The 20580-nt window shown below is 45.9% G+C and overlaps 2 protein-coding genes across 3 annotated transcripts in view; one reads left to right on the top strand and one right to left on the bottom strand.

The window, feature by feature from the left end:
* The window catches only part of SCLT1 (sodium channel and clathrin linker 1), a 317891-nt gene extending 299557 nt beyond the window's left edge, over nt 1-18334 (bottom strand). Inside the window, exons 1-2 of the mRNA XM_075348629.1 lie at nt 18248-18334; nt 14579-14690 (exon numbers count right to left, since the gene is read on the bottom strand). Coding sequence (XP_075204744.1) covers nt 14579-14595 — 17 coding nt within the window. The 5' untranslated portion in view covers nt 14596-14690; nt 18248-18334. The remainder of the gene's footprint in view (nt 1-14578; nt 14691-18247) is intronic.
* The window catches only part of LOC142310874 (UPF0462 protein C4orf33 homolog), a 145926-nt gene that overhangs the window by 60260 nt on the left and 65086 nt on the right, over nt 1-20580 (top strand). The gene's annotated exons all lie outside the window — the stretch shown is intronic.

Below are 20580 nucleotides of genomic sequence, written 5' to 3'. Positions count from 1 at the left end.
ATCACTCCCGAAGAGACTAGAGAACATGTCACACGTGAGAGAAATTTTGTGACTTTTGTGACTTTTTGAAAAGTGACAATTGATGGATCGGGTGAAAAAAATCTGGAAACCCTTAACCCCATCCCCGGCAAACAAATATAAAAGAGACTTAAGGCTATGTGTCCACAGTAGAATGTACCTGCGGATTTTTCTGCCTGAAAATCCGCGACTTTCGCGGCAAATCCGCACCCGCGGATTTGCCGCGGATTTACCGCGGATTTTGATGCGGATTTTTTTTTTTTTTTTTTTCCCCATTCAAAACCAAAAATCCGCACCAAATCTGCACCAAACAATTGACATGCTGCAGATTTTTCCAGATCAAAATCCGCGGCAAATCCGCAGCGGAAAAATCCGCAGCATGGACACAGCATTTCCAAAATGCCATTGAAATGGCTTGGAAGTGCTGCTGCTGCAGATTTTCGGGAAATCCGCGGCAAATCCGCGGCAAAATCCGCGGTAAATCCGCAGCGTGGGCACATAGCCTTAAAAGCCCAAATGGAAAGAAGAATATGGCAAAAAACAAAAAAGGCAGAAAATACTATAAACTCAAAAAAAACAACCCAAAAACCGTGTGCATATGCAAAGTGAATCGGGTGCTATGTGCTTAGTTTATATTGTCAGATTGGCTGGCAGATTCTCTTAAAATGAGTCCACAATTTTATCTGGAGAGCCGTTTACACCTGTTTTCTACTTTTCTGGCTACGAATAAAGAATGTGAATGATTAGTCATTGTCCATCTGTGTTGACCATGAGGCAGTACTTTCCACCTCATCCCTGTACGTTGCTTGCCATATCACGGCAGTTGACACAATTTTCCTGACGGACTGCTAGCACTATATATCTGATAAGACACGTTTTGTGCGCAGTGGGATTAATTAGCAGTTCATTCATTCCTCTGCCAATTGACATCACTAATAATTAACCCAGCTCTGCTTGAACAGACGTCTGTTGTGAAGCCTGACCTTAGTGATCAGTGCTGTTGGTTCTCCGAGTGGAGAATAACTAACCATCACTGCTGCTGTTCTGCTAAAAGAGGGCAAGCCCATAGAGACATGCCTGGATTTAAGAGGAAAACTAAAGATAAAGTACAGATAAGTGGTAGTGAATTTAATTTACATGGCTGCATTGTGCTTAAGCCTACCTGGTAAAATCACCATTAACTGATCTATTGTATATTGTAATCAAGGAAACTAATAGGGAGCAGTTTTATAAATAAGGTGGCCAAATGGCCAGAGTCGTCATGATGGAACTCCAACAATAAGACATAGTTATAAAATTAACCTACTTCACCTTACTGGCAAACCTTACAATTCTGTGATCCATATTGATAGCCCACTCGCGATTCTTTAAAGGGTAGTCCGTAGGCTCATGGATTGACCGGTGGCTTAGTGGTTAGCACTGTTACTGCACTGGGGTCCTGGGTTCAAATCCAACCAAGACAACATCTGGAAGCAGTGACGTACCATCAACCATCAATAGAGGCAGGCTATGGGTCCCCATGAGCTGGGGGGCCCACGGCGGCGGCTGCCCGCTTTCACTTTAATCTCAGCCTGAGTGTCAGACTCTCAGCGCGGCCTGTACAGTGTCTAGGAGTTTCTCCTGCTCTGTTCCTCATCTCTCTGGCTGAATTTGCATGCACATGCCCCTGGCTGACGCAGCTCTAGCCAGAGACTGGAGGTTTGGACTTGGCGGCAGACAAGTGAGCAGCAGCTGTTGGTAATGGCTACTGCTCGTGGGCGGCTCTGCACGGCGTTGACACTCAGCAGGGAGTGAGGCAGGTACAGTCACAAAACTGGAGACAGTAACCTGGGCCCAGTGGTGGTAGTAATCTACTTACAGGACGGTAGATGCTGGAGTGTATGGGCTAATTCCAAGTAGAGCTGGAGTGTATGGGCTCCACCCAGGTAGGGCAGAAGTGTATGGGTTCCGTCCAGGTAGGGCTGAAGTGTATGGGCACCGTTCAGGTAGGGCTGAAGTGTATGGTCTCCGTTCAGGTAGGGCTGAAGTGTATGGGCTCCGTCCAGGTAGGGCTGAAGTGTATGGGCTCCGTCTAGGTAGGGCTGAAGTGTATGGGCTCCGTCCAGGTAGGGCTGAAGTGTATGGGCTCCGTCCAGGTAGGGCTGAAGTGTATGGGCTCCGTCCAGGTAGGGCTGAAGTGTATGGGCTCCGTCCAGGTAGGGCTGAAGTGTATGGGCTCCGTCCAGGTAGGGCTGAAGTGTATGGGCTCCGTCCAGGTAGGGCTGAAGTGTATGGGCTCCGTCCAGGTAGGGCTGAAGTGTATGGGCTCCGTCCAGGTAGGGCTGAAGTGTATGGGCTCCGTCCAGGTAGGGCTGAAGTGTATGGGCTCCGTCCAGTTAGGGCTGAAGTGTATGGGCTCCGTCCAGGTAGGGCTGAATTGTATGGGCTCCGTCCAGGTAGGGCTGAATTGTATGGGCTCCGTCCAGGTAGGGCTGAAGTGTATGGGCTCCGTCCAGGTAGGGCTGAAGTGTATGGGCTCCGTCCAGGTAGGGCTGAAGTGTATGGGCTCCGTCCAGGTAGGGCTGAAGTGTATGGGCTCCGTCCAGGTAGGGCTGAAGTGTATGGGCTCCGTCCAGGTAGGGCTGAAGTGTATGGGCTCCGTCCAGGTAGGGCTGAAGTGTATGGGCTCCGTCCAGGTAGGGCTGAAGTGTACGGGCTCCGTCCAGGTAGGGCTGAAGTGTACGGGCTCCGTCCAGGTAGGGCTGAAGTGTACGGGCTCCGTCCAGGTAGGACTGAAGTGTACGGGCTCCGTCCAGGTAGGGCTGAAGTGTATCGGCTCCGTCCAGGTAGGGCTGGAGTGATAATGTATATGCTACACCCCCCCACACACTAAAACGGTCCAGGAAATCCCAAGAGTGAACCCTGAGAGCAAGCTCCCACACTTAGCCATAGTGGGGAGTGGGACCTGGCTAGTTCCATACTACCGGGACCACCAGAGAAGTAAACTTAGTGCCAGGAGGCAGGTTACGGATCACCAAGCAGCACCATTGGGGACGGGACCCAAACTAACTCACCTCAGCGGCAGCGGTGTCCAGAACCTTGGTTTATCCAGTTGTCGGTGTCAGCTTAATGGACTCACCTTCACTCCCCACGGCAGTCCCCAAACACCATCACCGAGTCCCGGGGCATGCCCCCTACCCGTGGAGGGTTCTAACACCTGGCTGCCCTATTCCATCACCCCCGGGTACTCCCAACTGCAGTGGTGGTACTCCAAATTACCACATACCACGGGTGGCATCACGAACTCTAACACAATCCCCTGTAAATACCCCCTTCATTTGAGTGGCCGCACGACCCCCGGGTCTGGACACCCCTCGAGCCACTGCGGATCCGGATCCAAGCAGCCCAGCTGCTGACATGGGGGTGGCACATGTATGCCCCATCCCATCAATAATGCATGGATGACTATGCGGGAGGCATTATAATGCATGGAGGACTATGCGGGAGTCATTATAATGCATGGAGGACTATGCGGGGGTGCATTATAATGCATGGAGGACTATGCAGGGGGCATTATATGATATGGAGTGCTAGTGAGGACCATTATACAATGTGGAGGGCTAGTGGGGACCATTATACAATGTGGAGGGCTAGTGGGGACCATTATACAATGTGGAGGCCATTATACTGTATGTAGGGTTCTTTATACAGTGTGGAGAGGTGTGGGGGTCAGTTGGGGGATCATACTGTGTTGGAGTAGTTGAAGGGGGGTACAGTAGGGTCCTTATACTGTGCATGTGGAGGGTATTGTGGAGGAAGTCACTGTGGGGTATTGGGCAGTGCATGTGAGACACTTTTGTTGGCATCATACATTCTGGGTGCAATATGAGGGAAATCCAGGGTCTCAATAGGAGGAAAATTAACTTGTAACGTCTTCAAAGTTGTGCGGTATGCTCTCGATGACTATAGCTGAGTATATATATTTTTTTTCGTGGGGGTGGGGGGGCCCAATTAAAAATTCTGCTATGGGGCCCCATGATTTCTTTGTACGCCCCTGTCTGCAAGGACTTCATATGTTCTCCTTGTGCTTGTGGGGTTTCCATCAGGTTTTCTATTTCCCCACACACTCCAAAGACATAGTGATACGGAACTTAAATTGTGAGCCCCAATGGGGACAGTAATGATTATCTTTTTGACATTTTTAGAAGTTTTCCTCTGTATACTAGTACGAAGGATTTCATTTAATGTCATTGATATGTGTTCATCCAGAGATGTAGAGGCTCTAAGCCGTAAGTCAGGGTGAGCAGCACGGACTGGTTGATGCAATATATTTGGATGTTCCGGCTATGTTGTGTCTCGTGATGCATAGAATGGCCAGTCATCACCTGGAGTGGCCTGGGATAGCAGATCTAGTTTTATTGGATGGCACAAAGAACAGAGAATCAGTAGAGCTGGATATGGGAGCAGGTACCACAGAGCGGCGTAGCCAGGTACCTTAAACCAGCAGAGTGGGCAGACTATTGAAAAAGCAGAACAAGAATGCCGCGGAGACACCATCACATGTTTCTCAGCGCTGGCAGGAAACTAGCCAGGTCTTTCACCAGGAAGGAACAACCATGGGAAGGGCAGTCCCCAGTCAAGGAAACCGCCTATACCAAAACATGGTATCCATCCACAGACAGCTGTTTCGGGGTATTTGCCCCTCATCAGTGTGGAGTAGGAAACTGGCTAGTGGGAGCATTGCCTAGTAGAAGACTGCATAGGTAAGGATGGTTGACCTCGGGGAGATCAACATCCAACACCGCGGAGACACCATCACATGTTTCTCAATGCAGTGACACTAGAACAAGGCCCCCTGGGAAAATATGCAAAACAAGAATGCCGCGGAGACACCATCACAATAAACATTATTCTCACCTCTCCTCCATTCCCGCGTGACCTCAGCTGCTTCTTGTAGATCGCAAGGCACATAGACTCCTCCATGATAGCGTCCTGTACACGGGGCCGCCGCCGCTGTCTGCACTTTACTGCAATTCAATGCTTTATGGCATTGCAAAGCATTCAACTGCAGTAAAGCCATGACGGCAGCGGCTGCTGCCCAGTGTACAGGGCGCTAGCGTGGAGGGGGTCTGTGGGCCTACAGTCTGCCAGAAGAAGCTGAAGGCACCGCAGGAACGGAGGACAGGTGAGAATAATGTTTGTGTGTAAGAAAGGGATCGGTAGGAGGACATTGCTAAACAATGGGCTTATGCAGCACCGTGCACCGCCATATAAGACGACACCCAGCGTTTAAGACGAACCCAAACTTTTGAGAAGATTTTCAGGGGTTAAAAAGTCGTCTTATACAACGGAAAATATGGTATTTTCTACCTGAAGAAGGCCAAACAGGCTGAAATGCATTGTATTGTCACAACCTATATTTGAATAATGCATATTCATATCTGTGTCACGCTAGGTATGGGGAAGTATCAAGCGAAAAGGAAGGGAAACCCTGAGTCTAAGGAAGGGGGAGATGGTGACCCCTGACCAAACCTACTGTTGGCGCCTAGCTTCCTTCACACCCTATATAGTTTCCGTACCTATGCACCGAGCTGGATACCTAACCCTGGCTGACCCTGAAATAGGCCCTAGGTAGGGAGCGGATATGATGAGCACTTAGTTAACCCCACTGAGCGCTATCATGCACACAGGGGGAAATATACAAATAGCTTATTTGCAGATGATTCAGGGAAAGGAACTGCAACAACAAAAGTTTTTCTAGATGAATACAAGCCGACTGCTTGCACTGAAGACTTGTTAAGGGTATTAGACCTATCACCAGCACAGAGTAAAGGTCCAGTCACACTAAGCAACTTACCAGCGATCCCAACAACGATAGGGATCGCTGGTAAGTTGCTAGGAGGTTGCTGGTGAGATGTCACACTGCGACGCTCCAGCGATCCCACCAGCAACCTGACCTGGCAGGGATCGCTGGAGCGTCGCTACACGAGTTGCTGGTGAGCTCACCAGCAACCAGTGACCAGCGCCGCGTGGAAGATGCTGCGCTTGGTAACTAAGGTAAATATCGGGTAACCAACCCGATATTTACCTTGGTTACCAGCGCACGGAGCTACACGTGCAGAGAGCAGGGAGCAGCGCACACTGAGCGCTGGCTCCCTGCTCTCCTAGTTACAGCACACATCGGGTTAATTACCCGATGTGTACTGCAGCTAAATGTGCACAGAGCAGGGAGCAGCGCACAATGCTTAGCGCTGGCTCCCTGCTCTCCTAGCTACAGCACACATCGGGTTAATTACCCGATGTGTACTGCAGCTAAATGTGCACAGAGCAGGGAGCAGCGCACAATGCTTAGCGCTGGCTCCCTGCTCTCCTAGCTACAGCACACATCGGGTTAATTAACCCAATGTGTCCTGCAGCTACATGTGCAGAGAGCAGGAGCCGGCACTGACAGTGAGAGCGGCGGAGGCTGGTAACAAAGGTAAATATCGGGTAACCAAGGACAGGGCTTCTTGGTTACCCGATGTTTACTGTGGTTACCAGCCTCCGCAGAAGCCGGCTCCTGCTCCCTGCACATTCAGCTGTTGCTCTCTTGCTGTCACACACAGCGATCTGCGCTTCACAGGGGGACAGCAACAACTAAAAAATGGCCCAGGACATTCAGCAACAACCAACGACCTCACAGCAGGGGCCAGGTTGTTGCTGGATGTCACACACAGCAACATCGCTAGCAACGTCACAAAAGTTGTTCGTTAGCAGCGATGTTGCTAGCGATGTTGCTTAGTGTGACGGGGCCTTAAGGCTATTTAAAGACACAAAGGGAACTGCTGATGAAAACACCTGAAAAGTTGAGGAAATCCGCAGGGTCCGCAAGAGATAGGGATAAATCCCAAGCATGGAAAAAGTCAGAGAGCAGCTTGTATAGCCAAACGTTGTGACCTTCTACAACGGGAAACTACAGGACTGTCTGTCAAGCAGGACACACTTGTGACAATCTGAGGATGTAGCAGTGCCATCACCGGAAACTACGGTATCTGTCACATCAGTCTCTTTGAGAGTGTTCATGAGTTTGCTGAGGAGTATGAAGAGGAGGGTCTCCTCTGTCATGGAAAACATTTGAGGATCCTGCACTTTAGTAGTAATCTGTTCTTTTTCAGGGCTTTTGTAGTTGCTGAACTTGTCAGTGCATTCCTTGTTTTTAAGAGAACTTTTCTCCTTGTGAAGACTGACAAACCAGTCTGGCTGTCAGTGAGGAGACTTATAGCTGCAATGCTCCTCTGGGAACTATGCACATTGTCTATTCAGGGAGGAAGGAGACTCTAGTGCCACCCATTAGAAGTAGCAATGCAAAGCCTTGTCATATGAAAAGGCTTGTTAAAGGGCCATTTTTGACTTTTACCCTACGTGCGCACATTGCGTACAGTCACTGCAGAATTTTCTGCAGCGATCTGAAGAGCACATGTGCGCTTCCAATCGCTGCAGAAAATGTCCGTAGTGGAATAAAAAAAAAAAGCCGATTCCATGCGCTCTGTCTGCAGCTCCTCCCATAGACAGTGCAGGGGCTGCCAGCAGAGCGCACGGAAGAAGTGACATGTCACTTCTTAGAACGTGCGCTTCTGGCAGCAGCCGAAGCGCTGCGCTCTAAGACGCCACGTGTGCACGGCCCCTGCACAATCTCCATAGATTATGCAGGGGACGCAGGACGCATGCAGTTACGCTGCGCTACAAAGCGCAGCGTAACTGCATGTAATTACGCAACGTGCGCACATAGCCTTAGGATTGCTACCTCCTATAGGTGACATTAGAGTTCGTTTCCTTCCGCCCTGAAGAGACAATTTGCCTGTTTTTAAGAATGAACCAGCTTTTTCTTGGCTAATTCAGTATGTCCTGTTATGTTTCGTAGGAATGTTTGTTTTATTGTTAAACGGTTATTCTCATCTTAGGGGTACTTTGCACGCTGCGACATCGTTAGCATCGGCTAGCGATGCCGAGCGCGATAGTACCCGCCCCCGTTGCACATGCGATATCTTGTGATAGCTGCCGTAGCGAACATTATCGCTACGGCAGCTTCACACATACCTGCCCTGTGACGTCGCTCTGGCCGGCGACCCTCCTCCTTCCTAAGGGGGCGGGTCGTGCGGCATCACAGCGACGTCACACGGCAGGCGGCCAATAGAAGCGGAGGGGCGGAGATGAGCGGGTCGTAAACATCCCGCCCACCTCCTTCCTTCCGCATAGCCGGTGGAGGCAGGTAAGGAGATGTTCCTCGCTCCTGCGGCTTCACACACAGCGATGTGTGCTGCCGCAGGAACGAGGAACAACATCGTATCTCCTATTGGTGCGACATTATGAAAATGTCCGACGCTACACAGATCACCGATATACGCTTTTGCGATTGTTTATCGGTGCATTTAGGCTTTACACGTTGCAACGTCATTACTGGCGCCGGATGTGCGTCACTTTCGATTTGACCCCGACGATATTGCAGTAGCGATGTCGCAACGTGCAAAGTACCCCTTAGACGTCTAAAGATGAATTGGGAACAAACCCGTTCATGCGCCTTCCACTGAAAGCTGGGCAGCAGAAACAGACGACGGTGACTGCGCAAGTTCCCATTCATCGTATTTCCTAGTGTACTATCTGTTAAAAAAAAAAACCTTGAACGAAAGCTGAAAGTGCAGGCGTCAATCACATCCTGAAGACTTTGTTTCATGCATAGTATCAGTTTTTTCTTTTTTATGGGCATTCATAATGCATCAGTGCATGATAGGCACATTTACCTTTCCGCAGCCTTGGAGATCTACATGACAACTCCTTGGCTTTCCCACAAGCACATTGTTCGAATAGAATAACTGAAGCGCACTTTTTTTTGTCTAAGCTCATAAATGTGTTCTTGTAGATAATTCAAAGTCTCCGTACCCAGCCCCCTGCCTGATATAAGAAGGAGGTCATACTTTTATCTGCGTTTCACACATACTTTAAGAATGATATCATGGATTGAGATTGTTTAATTGATGTTAAATGCCTTCCTAGAATAACTTGACACAAGGAACAAAAAGTGAGGTCTTTTTTTTTTTTTTCCCCATCTCAATTCAAAGTCTACCTTTCCTTCTTCACTCTTGTCTCGATTTCCCATAGATCGGAACTGGCGGGGAATGCCAGTATTTTTATAGCCTGCGTGACATTAAATTAACCTGAGATAATTAACTCATCCCATGTGATGGCAGTTCTAAGGCAAGTGTAAAGAGAAGAAGAAAATTACCGGTTGATAAGTCTGCTCTTTCAAATGACAATGATGTAAAACCTGGAAATAGTTTGATGTCACGATGTGTGATAATGTATGGCTTATCCTATTGTACAGCCTAAAATGTTGTCACTAAGCTGAGATCTTCTACATTACATAGGCCGAGAGATAGTTTCATTAGTAGGATGCAGATTTGTTTATTCTGCAGTCCTCCTTCAGAGTAGGGGCATTAGCTTACATACAACTTTTTACAGTCCTAGGCTCCAAAGGAACCACAGATCTTAAGGACTGTGTCACTAGGCCTGTGAAGGTCCATGCAAGTATACTCTAAAGCGGGCTTTACACGCTACGACATCACTCAAGTGATCTCGTTGGGGTCACGGAACTTGTGACGCACATCCGGTCTCTTTAGCGATGCCGTTGCGTGTGACACCTATGAGCGATTTTGCATCGTCGCAAAATCGCTCATCGGTGACATGGGGGTCCATTCTCAAATATCGTCACTGCAGCAGTAACGAAGTTGTTCCTCGTTCCTGCGGCAGCACACATCGCTGTGTGTGACACCGCAGGAACGAGGAACCTCTCCTTACCTGCCTCCACCGGCAATGAGGAAGGATGTTATGGGCGGGATGTTACCTCCCGCTCATCTCCGCCCCTCCGCTTCTATTGGGGCGGCGGTTCAGTGACGCTGCTGTGACGTTGCTGTGACGCTGAACAAACCGCCCCCTTAGAAAGGAGGCGGTTCGCCGGTCACAGCGACATCGCAAGGAAGGTAAGTCCGTGTGACGGGTCTGGGCGATGATTTGCAACACGGGCAGCGATTTGCCCGTGTCGCACAACCGATGGGGGCGGGTACGCACGCTGGCGATATCTGTACCGATATCGCAGTGTGTAAAGCGGCCTTAAATGTACTGTACATAGACAATTCTATTCTTAGTAGTGCTCTGTGATGATTGCATTGTACCAGTATTTGAGGTAGACTTGCCTATTATGTGCCTGACAGATTCTTGCCAACCACCATTGCCAACTCGTGTTTCATATATATATATGGGGGTTGTTTTCAAAGGCCTTGACACCTGAAGACGCCATTTAAGCGTTGACTCGACTGACCTGAGGAGATTTCACATATATGATTTTTTTCAGGTGGCATCAAAGCCCTTTGAGGAAGCTATGTACTCAAAACGCATGTTGAGGCCCAAAATTTTGCAGGCATATAATGGGGAAGACTATCCTTAAAGGTGTTTTCCCACAAACAAGGTTAAAGGGAACTAGTCACCAGATATTGGCCTTCTAAACTAAAATGATCACCTTAAGCAGCACCAGAGCTGCATTCCATTAAGGTGCACGTTGCCCCCTGAGCCCCTCTGTAGACCCTAAAAATACCTTTTATAAAATCTCCCACCCGGTATGTAGATTGTCCGGTCCAATGGGCGTACTAATCTGCGCCTCCTGTTCCTCCTTTCACTCTCCTCCTGTGCCGATTGACATGGATGACACCTACACGGCTTACGCAGGCGCACTTCGCTCTGCCCTGTTGTCTGCAGAGCCAAAAACATAGGTACGGCTGCGCGAACCAGTGAGTCCTCTGCGCAGGCGCGGGATTTTGCATGGTGATGTGGATGAAGCAGGTGACATCATCCACATCATCGGGCAAAATCTAGTGCTTGCACACATTACTCGCTGGTTCACGTGAGCCTGGAATACAGAGGTTTTGCCTGCCTACGTGAATGGCATCCAAGGCGTTATCCACGTCAATCAGCACAAGAAGAATGTGAAAGGAGGAACAGGAGGCACAGATTAGCCCATCGGACTGAACCAGCCAATTTACATACTGGGCGGGAGATTTTTTAAAGGTATGTTTGGGGTCTACAGGGGTACGCAGTGGGGAACGTGCACTTTTATAGAATGCAGAACAGGCGCTGATTAAGATGATACTTTTAGATTAGAAGGAAAAAAATCTGGTGACAGGTTGCCTTTAATTTTAAAGTTGATTTTAATCAATAGATCTTGGAATAATAATTTTCTATAATTGGATGAGTTTTAAAAAAATTTCCTGTTTTGAGATAATCTTATAAATGTGCCCCTGCTATGTACTGTGTAATGGCCGTGTCTGACCGTACAGTGACAAGGTCTGATCATACCCCATCTCTGGGCAGGGGAGGGCACAAAAGAGAATATACATGGGATCACAGCTAATTCTTTTTATGAGGTAAAGCATTTCGCTACCTATTTTTTAAAAATGTTTTACCTCAAAGAATAATTTACAATCCTGTGCTTTAATTTCTGTACAGTTTTTTACTTCCTCCCCGGTCCAGGAGATGTGGTATAATCAGAACATGTCCCTGTACGGTCAGACACAGCCATTACACAGTACATATCAGGGGCACATATATAAGATTATCTCAGCACAGGAACATTTTTTTTTTTTTAAACCCTTCCAATTGTGGAACTTTGCTATTATTCCAAGATCGACTTATTAAAATTAATTTTGTTTGTGAGAAAACCCCTTTAATACTGGTACCCGGGCATTATGCATTTAGAATTTGCTATACTTCTGTACTGTTGTACTGGTATGTTACACTTCATATGATCGATGGTATGTGCATTGTTGTGAATGGCCTTACTGATGTGTTTCCTGTCTGATCTCCATTGTCACTTTTATTCTGGTGGTCCTATCTTGAATTAACTGCATCTACAATCTGTAATGTTGTTTAAAATATTCTGGGGATTAGATATGTATATGGTAAAATAGCTAAATGATCCCTCATTCTCCTGTTTTTGAATAAATACAATTGAGTTGGGTTGCTTACTTGGTCATTTAATGTTAAATATGCCATCGTTATTATACAACTAGAAGGTGGCCCGATTCTAACGTATCGGGTAGTCTAGAATGTGTATGTAGGTTAGCAGATTGAATAATAAGTCTTATTAATTATAATTCTTATAATTGTTGATTGGTTTTAAAATGACAAACAACAGAAGGAACAGTTTTAATAGATGAGTCTAATGTTTAATGATGTCCACGGCTTGTAATGAAAGAAGGCCATGAACAGTGTAAAGTTAAGTAAAAATATGCAGATGCTGTGATGTGGCCCAATGCTGGTATGTGCCCCCATCGTGGTGCAGCCACCATCCTGACATGTGCCCCCATCCTGTGGGGGTAATGTGTGCGGGGGGCGGAGTGCGGGGTGGGTGAGCCGAGCGGGGCCATGGCACTGAGGACGTCAGTGCCGGGGACTGCATGGATGTGGACAGGTGACTATTCGTGTGTGTTCAGTGTATACATGCAGAGGGCGGAGTGCGGGGGTGGAGCCGAGCGTGGGGCCATGGCGCTGAGGACGTCAGTGCTAGGGACTGCATGGCTGGGGACAGGTGACTATTCATGTGTGTGTGTTGTGTGTGTGTGTGTGTGTGTTCAGTGTATATATGCGGAGTGTGGCGTGCGGGGGGGGGAGGTGGAGCCGAGTGGGGTAATGTGTGCTGGGGGTGGAGGCAAGCGGTGGATATGTCTCGGCTGAGTTGCCGGTGTGGACTCCCGGGGGTGCAGCACTCACCGGGGAGTCGGGGCTCCGTGTGGGTGCGGGGAAAAGTGTCGGCCGTCGGCTCATAGTTCGGGCTGTTCAGTAAGCAAGGATGGTTGACCTTAGGGAGATCAACATCCACCACTGCGGAGACACCATCACGTGTTTCTCAACGCAGTGATTCTAGAGCAATGTTCCCTGGGAAATATTCAAAACAAGAAATCCTGCGGAGACACCATCACATGTTTCTCAATGCTGGCAGGAAACTAACCAGGTCTTTCACCGGGAAGGAATAACCACGGGAAGGGCAGTCTCTAGTCAAGGAGACCACCTATGCCAAACATGGTATCCATCCACAGACAGCTGTTTCGGGGTATTTGCCCCTCATCAGTGTGGAGTAGAAAACTGGCTAGTGGGAGCAATGCCTAGTAGAAGACTACATAAGCAAGGATGGTTGACCTTAGGGAGATCAACATCCAACACCGCGGAGACACCATCACGTGTTTCTCAACGCAGTGATTCTAGAGCAATGCCCCCTTGGAAATATTCAAAACAAGAAATCCTGCGGAGACACCATCACATGTATCTCAACGCTGGCAGGAAACTAACTGTGGATGGATACCATGTTTGGCATAGGTGGTCTTGATTTTATCACTAAAGATCTACAGCTGCTGCCATTTACTGTGCCATATTCATGAGTTGTGTATAAACATGATCCCACCACTGATTGGTAGATTCCTGCCTATGCACAGTGTATACTGAAAGCTGCCAATCATTGGTGCGAACAGCATTTAGAGACCTTATAAGTCTGCAGCAGATAAAACAATGATTTTATCAAAACTACAGGAGAGGCAGCTCAATAAGTGGTACACTGTTGCACCTAGCTCAGGTGTGCAGGACATTTTTTTGGGCCAAAGGTCACATAGCCATACTGAATCAATCCCACGGACCACAATTTTTTTATTTTTTATTTTTTTTTATAAAGGGTACTTGCATGAATACATCTCCAGAATCACATTTTAAGTATTTGACGAGGATTTAGAGAGTTTCTGCTCACAAAATACGCTCTAATTTAACCTGAGTTTTTGAATCAGAAACGCATCAAATCCTCCTCATTAAAGTGCTTAAAACTTAAGGCCACTTTACACACAGAGATAAATCTTTGGCAGATCTGTGGTTGCCGTGAAATCATGGACATATTGTTCCATTTGTGCACAGCCACAAACCTGGCACTGATTGCCCACAATTTCACTGCAACCACAGATTTATCTCTGTGTGTAAAGTGGCCTTTAGAGATTTTAGATTGAATTTTAACATAGCCATGAAGCATGTTATGGATTGCTATATGTTTAGAAGATTGGAACCACTGACAGAACATGAATGCAGTGCCAGAAACACCGTCAGTACATGAGTGCGGAGTCAGAACCACCGTTGGTACATGAATGTAGCTCCAAGACCGCTGTCAGTACATGAATACAATGCCAGAACTACCATTAGTACAAGAACACTACATCACAACCAACATCCGTACATGAATGCAGCTCCAGAACCACAATCTGTACATGTACACACCACCAAGCATAGTGCAGCGATCAATTGCTATGTCAGGTCAGCCTTATATACAATTGTATCTCTTCAACCTACAATTCCCAGTATGTCCTTAACAATGGTAAGGAAATACTGAGAGTTTTTGTTATCAGTCATCATGAAACTGCGAACCATAGAGGAGCCACAGTGCTGATCAGATGTAGTCAGTATTACAAATAAATATTTACATCCAGGTACCTTATAGGTGACATCTCTTACTAAAGTCATTCACCTCCCTTTTGGCTCCATGTAGTAAAGATGCCATGATAAGATTTCACGCCCAGATTTCTTCTCTCCAGACTTCCCTCTTTTCTGTCTTCAGCAGCACATTCCAACACTGTGCCCTAAGAAATAAAAGTATTGTTACACTTCCCTGGGAATAAAAATATCTTGCATGTAACGCTGCTGAATAAATAATTGCACCTCACTGTACTTCCTGCACAAAATATCCCTCCCCACACTGCCCCCCTGTATAATATCCCCCACACTGCCCCTCTCCATATTATCTCCTACACAGTTACCCCATAATATCACCCCCCCCCCCACACACACACACACACACACTCTCTCTACAAAATATCACCACAAATGGCCCCTTTACATAATGTTCACCCACCACTGTCCCCTCGCTATACGGTGTCTCTTTTCACAATAATGTGTGTGCCTTGGCAGTAACCCCAGTCTTCCCCCATCTAAAATTATTACACTTTAACCGTTTAATCTTCAGCTCCTCCTAGAGTGCTTACCAGGGCCGACATAAAGACATATGAAAAACTTTGGGCACCCCTATTAATGTTAACCTTTTTTTTTTTATAACAATTTGGGTTTTTGCAACAGCTATTTCGGTTTCATATATCTAATAACTGATGGACTCGGTAATATTTCTGGATTGAAATGAGGTTTATTGTACTAACAGAAAATGTGCAATCCGCATTTAAACAAAATTTGACCGATGCAAAAGTATGGGCACCTCAACATAAAAATGACATTAATATTTTGTAGATTCTCCTTTTGCAAAAATAACAGCCTCTAGTCTCTTCCTGTAGCTTTTAATGAGATCCTGGATGAAGGTATATTTGACCATTCCTGTTTACAAAACAATTCCAGTTCAGTTAAGTTTGATGGTCGCCGAGCATGGATAGCACGCTTCAAATCATCCCACAGATGTTCAATGATATTCAGGTCTGGGGACTGGGATGGCCATTCCAGAACTTTGTAATTGTTCCTCTGCATGAATGCCTGAGTAGATTTGGAGCGGTGTTTTGGATCATTGTCTTACTGAAATATCCATCCCCTGCGTAAATTCAACTTCGTTACTGATTCTTGCACATTATTGTCAAGAATCTACTGATACTGAGTTGCATCCATGCGACCCTCAACTTTAACAAGATTCCCGGTGCCGGCATTAGCCACACAGCCCCAAAGCATGATGGAACCTCCACCAAATTTTACTGTGGGTAGCAAGTGCTTTTCTTGGAATGCCGTGTTTTTTTGCCTCCGTGCATAACGCCTTTTTGTATGACCAAACAACTCAATCTTTGTTTCATCAGTCCACAGGACCTTTTTCCAAAATGTAACTGGCTTGTCCAAATGTGCTTTTGCTTAACTTAGGTGACTCTGTTTGTGGCGTGCTTGCAGAAACGGTTTATTTCGCATCACTCTCCCATACAGCTTCTCCTTGTGCAAAGTGCGCTGTATTGTTGACCGATGCACATTGACACCATCTGCAGCAAGATGATGCTGCAGGTCTTTGGAGGTAGTCTGTGGATTGTCCTTGACTGTTCTCACCATTCTTCTTCTCTGCCTTTCTGATATTTTTCATGGCCTGCCACTTCTGGGCTTAACAAGAATTGTACCTGTGTTCTTCCATTTCCTTACTATGTTCCTCACAGTGGAAACTGACAGTTTAAATCTCTGAGACAACTTTTTGTATCCTTCCCCTGAACAACTATGTTGAATAATCTTAGTCTTCAGATCATTTGAGAGTTGTTTTGAGGAGCCCATGATGCCACTCTTCATAGGAGATTCAAATAGGAGAACAACTTGCAAGTGGCCACCTTAAATACCTTTTCTCATGATTGGATACACCTGCCTATGAAGTTCAAAGCTCAATGAGGTTACAAAACCAATTTAGTGCTTTAGTAAGTCAGTAAAAAGTAGTTAGGAGTGTTCAAATCAAGAAATTGATAAGGGTGCCCATACTTTTGCAGCGGTCAAACTTTGTTTAAATGCGGATTGCACATTTTCTGTTAGTACAATAAACCTCATTTCAATCCAGAAATATTACTCAGTCCATCAGTTATTAGATATATGAAACTGAAATAGCTGTTGCAAAAACCCAAATTGTTATAAAGAAAAAAGATTAACATTAATAGGGATGCCCAAACTTTTTCATATGACTGTATCTATTGCCTTTGCAGTGGTGACAGTAGCAGCGTGATGATGTCAGCAGCATGATGTCTTCACCACAGTGCTGCACGTTGCAGCCGGGGCTGACAAGCTCTTCTCTGCTTTGTACCATCCCAGCGCTAAAGTTTCCAAAGTTTTGAGTACAGGAGATGGCGACTCCCGGTCAGGTCCGCGGGCCACCGGAAACCTTCTGGCTGGCCGCATGTTGTGCTGGCCTGCCCTAGCTCATGCTGGTTTCCGAGTAGTAAGAACCTGCTGATGGCATTTCTTTTACGCTCAATATACATATGGTACCAAGCTCCTAATTATTATATAGTAACAGTTCCTAAGAGAAACCCTTAAAAAAAATATTTTATAATAAAATGTGTTCCACCTCCAGCTAATTGCTTAGCTTCTGTCTAAACAGCCCATTGTGAAAGAGGTTCTCCAGAACTTTCATCAAATTTTTCAGAACAGTAGAATTGTTGTAAAATATAGAAATTAATCATTGCTTACTACCTGAGCCCCCACATTTTAGCACTGCTGTACCAGTAGTATTCTGGTACCCTCATTGGTCAAATGCCATAAGGCTGTGTGCCCACGATCAGGGTTCACAATGTTTTGGCACATCATGTTTTCAGTGTATCAAAAACTCTGCATTGTACAGTAGAAGCACAGTCGATGGGATTTCTTGAAATCCCATGCCCATTGTGCTTGTTTTTTCCGCATCGTAAACTGACCTATGGTGCGGCTTCCCAAGATGCAGCATGTTAATTTATTGCTGCGGAGCTGCGGGTGTTCTCTGCAGGGAGAACAGAGAGAAAGACCCCAATCGTGGGCACGGGCCGCTGCGGTCTCCTGGGTAGAGCACTCGCGACCTGGCAGGACCGGACACTGCATGTACGGATCATGGGCATGTACACTAACTGCACACTTCACCATTGAGGCCAGTGATTGTCTGCAGTAGTAAGGTAACCGATAGTTGGAAATCACCGGAGTGGAAGGGGATTTGATTATCTAATTTATAATGTTCCTTCTGCCAAATGTTTATCGTCTTAATATATTGCTTTAATTACATGGCAAAAGACATGTCTAGGGAACGTTGGTCATCACCCATTTTAGGAGACAGGGTTGTTGCAGTAGATGGGTGCTTGTAAATAGAATACTAAGATCATCACCTTGTGTACAGTGTTAGTGGGTTTGAAGACATTAAAATATTTTATACCAATTAAATTCCCCCCAAAACTAGTTATTTTTTTCTTAGGTCTTCCTATTACCAATGACTAGGCCAGTGACAAAGGCCGTACTATATCAGAATATAGGTAAAGGCGAAAACTATACACATAGCAGTGTGCAGGGCTAGGGTAATACATCGGGAATGAAGGGGGAACATCAGTGTCACTCCAAACAGGAGAGAAGACATCCTGGAGGCTGGAGAAGGGGAAATCACTGTAGGAGGATCTGTGATTATATATACCAGGAGTGAAGGCAACAAAATCCTGGACAGACTGACCTCACACACAGGTTGTATTACTAGGAGGACACGTCCACGTGAGAAAAAGTCTAACTCCAATGGCTATCTTGTCAGAATAAATACATATTTCCAGCTGACCAACAGTGACCATGACCGGTGACCATGACCGCAAACTCCACCAGTAGGGCACTAAGTCAAAAGAGAATGTAGGAAAGCCAGTAATTTATTACTCCAAAAGCATGGTTTAGAAGAAAACACATAAAACTCTAACGCACTGACAGATGCTTATTACTGAGCATAAGTCATCAAAATGTTGTTTTTGTATGTTTTTGCACAAATCGTTTTTTAATGACACAATATCTTTTGCACTGTTAGAAGGGCTATTTCCTTTAAAAAGCTTACATTGTGATTGCAGATAATTTTATCTGTTTGCTAATCAGAATGATGCCTCATGAATATTCAAAATCCAGTCCATTATTACCCCCAACATGATATAATTAGAATGTATTATCCTAGCTGTACAGAATAGCAGAAGAGCGACACGCTTAACACAACATAGTGTATTCATCATAAATGAGCGACGTAATAAGGTTCCAAACGAGGTCGTGTCCTATATGTGTATCTGCGGTAATAACAGAGACAAACTATTCCATGCAATTGTTAAAGGAAATCTGTCAGCAGGATTTCACATTTCAGACTATTTGTATTTACATGTACAGTATATCACAAAAGTGAGTACACCCCTCACATTTTTGTAAATATTTTATGTTTTTTTCATGGGACAACACTGAAGATACAATGTAAAGTAATCAGTGTACAACTTGTATAACAGTGTTCACTAGAGCGTCATAGGAGCCACTGGAATCCTCTTCCATCCTCCATGACGACATGATGGAACTGGTGGATGTTAGAGACCTTGCGCTCCTCCACCTTCAATTAGAAGATGCTCCACAGATGCTCCATAGGGTTTAGGTCTGGAGACATGCTTGGCCAGTCCAGCATCTTTCCTCTCAGTTTCTTTAGCAAAGCAGTGGTCATCTTAGAGGTGTGTTTGAGGTCATTATCATATTGGAATGCAAAGGGAGGGGATCATTCTCTGCTTCAGTATGTCACAGTACATGTTGGCATTCATGGTTCCTTCAGTGAACTGTAGCTCCACACAGTGGGCAGCACTCATGTATCCCCAAACCATGACACTCCCACCACCATGCTTGACTGTAAGCCAGACGCAGTTGACTTTATTCTCCTCACTTGGTTGCAGTCCCATATATACTAGACACCATCTGAACCAAATCCATTCATATTGGACTCCTCAAACCACAGGACATAGATCCAGTAATCCATGTCCTTAGTCTGTTTGTCTTCATAGACTGCAGTCTTTCTTGTGCATCATCTTTAGAAGAGGTTACTTCTGGGACAACAGCCATGTATTGTAGATTTGATGTAGTGTGCGGCATATGGTGTGAACACTGAAAGTCTGACCCCCACTCCTGTAACCTCTGCAGCAATACTGGCAGCACTAATACGTATATTGAAAACCTCTGGATATGACGCTGAGCATGTGCACCCAACTTCTTTGGTTGACCATGATGAGGTCTGTTCTGAGTGGAACCTGTCTTGTTATACCGCTGTATGGTCTTGGACACCATGCTGCAGCTCACTTTCTTCTTCGCAATCTTCTGATAGCCTAGGCCATTTTTAGAGCAATAATCCTTTTTTTCAGATCCTTAGAGATACAATTGTAATACACTTGCTTCCCATTCACACCTGAGACTTTGTAACACTAATGAGTCACAAGACAACGGGGAAGGAAAATGGCTAATAGGACATGATTTTTCTATTTTCATTTAAGGGTGTACTCACTTTTGTTGCCAGTGGTCTTGACATTAATGGCAGAGTGTTGTTATTTAGGGAGCACACCAAATTTGCACTGTTGTACAAGCTGGACACTCACTGCACTTTCAAAGACAAGTCCAGAAAAACCTTTACATGGGCAGTCCGTTCTTCCATTACTGAGAAAGCAATGTGTGAACTGATATGCAAATGAGGCTGAAGAGCTATTTGTAGATCTGAAGCTGCTGTCACTCCAGCTCTATTCCCTGGCACTTCCTGCTTGACTGACCGCCTCTATACTGTGTGATGTGAAGCAAATCGGTTAAGCATCGGTTAAGTAGATGGTGGCGGTGCTGTGTGGGGAATAGAACTGGAGTGACAGAGGCTTCAGATCTACAAAGGAGATCTTCAGATCTCCCTTATTACTCACATAACTGACTTATTGATTATCGTATGTCTGAAGTGGAAGTCTCATTTTCAATGTACGTTTATGGAGCAGCAAGACAAGACTATAAGCTTGGATTGTAACTTCCAATTTA

This window comes from Anomaloglossus baeobatrachus, chromosome 1 (genome assembly GCF_048569485.1).
Source record: "Anomaloglossus baeobatrachus isolate aAnoBae1 chromosome 1, aAnoBae1.hap1, whole genome shotgun sequence".
NCBI classification, from domain to species: Eukaryota; Metazoa; Chordata; class Amphibia; order Anura; family Aromobatidae; genus Anomaloglossus; species Anomaloglossus baeobatrachus.
This window is presented reverse-complemented; position numbering and strand designations above follow the sequence as displayed.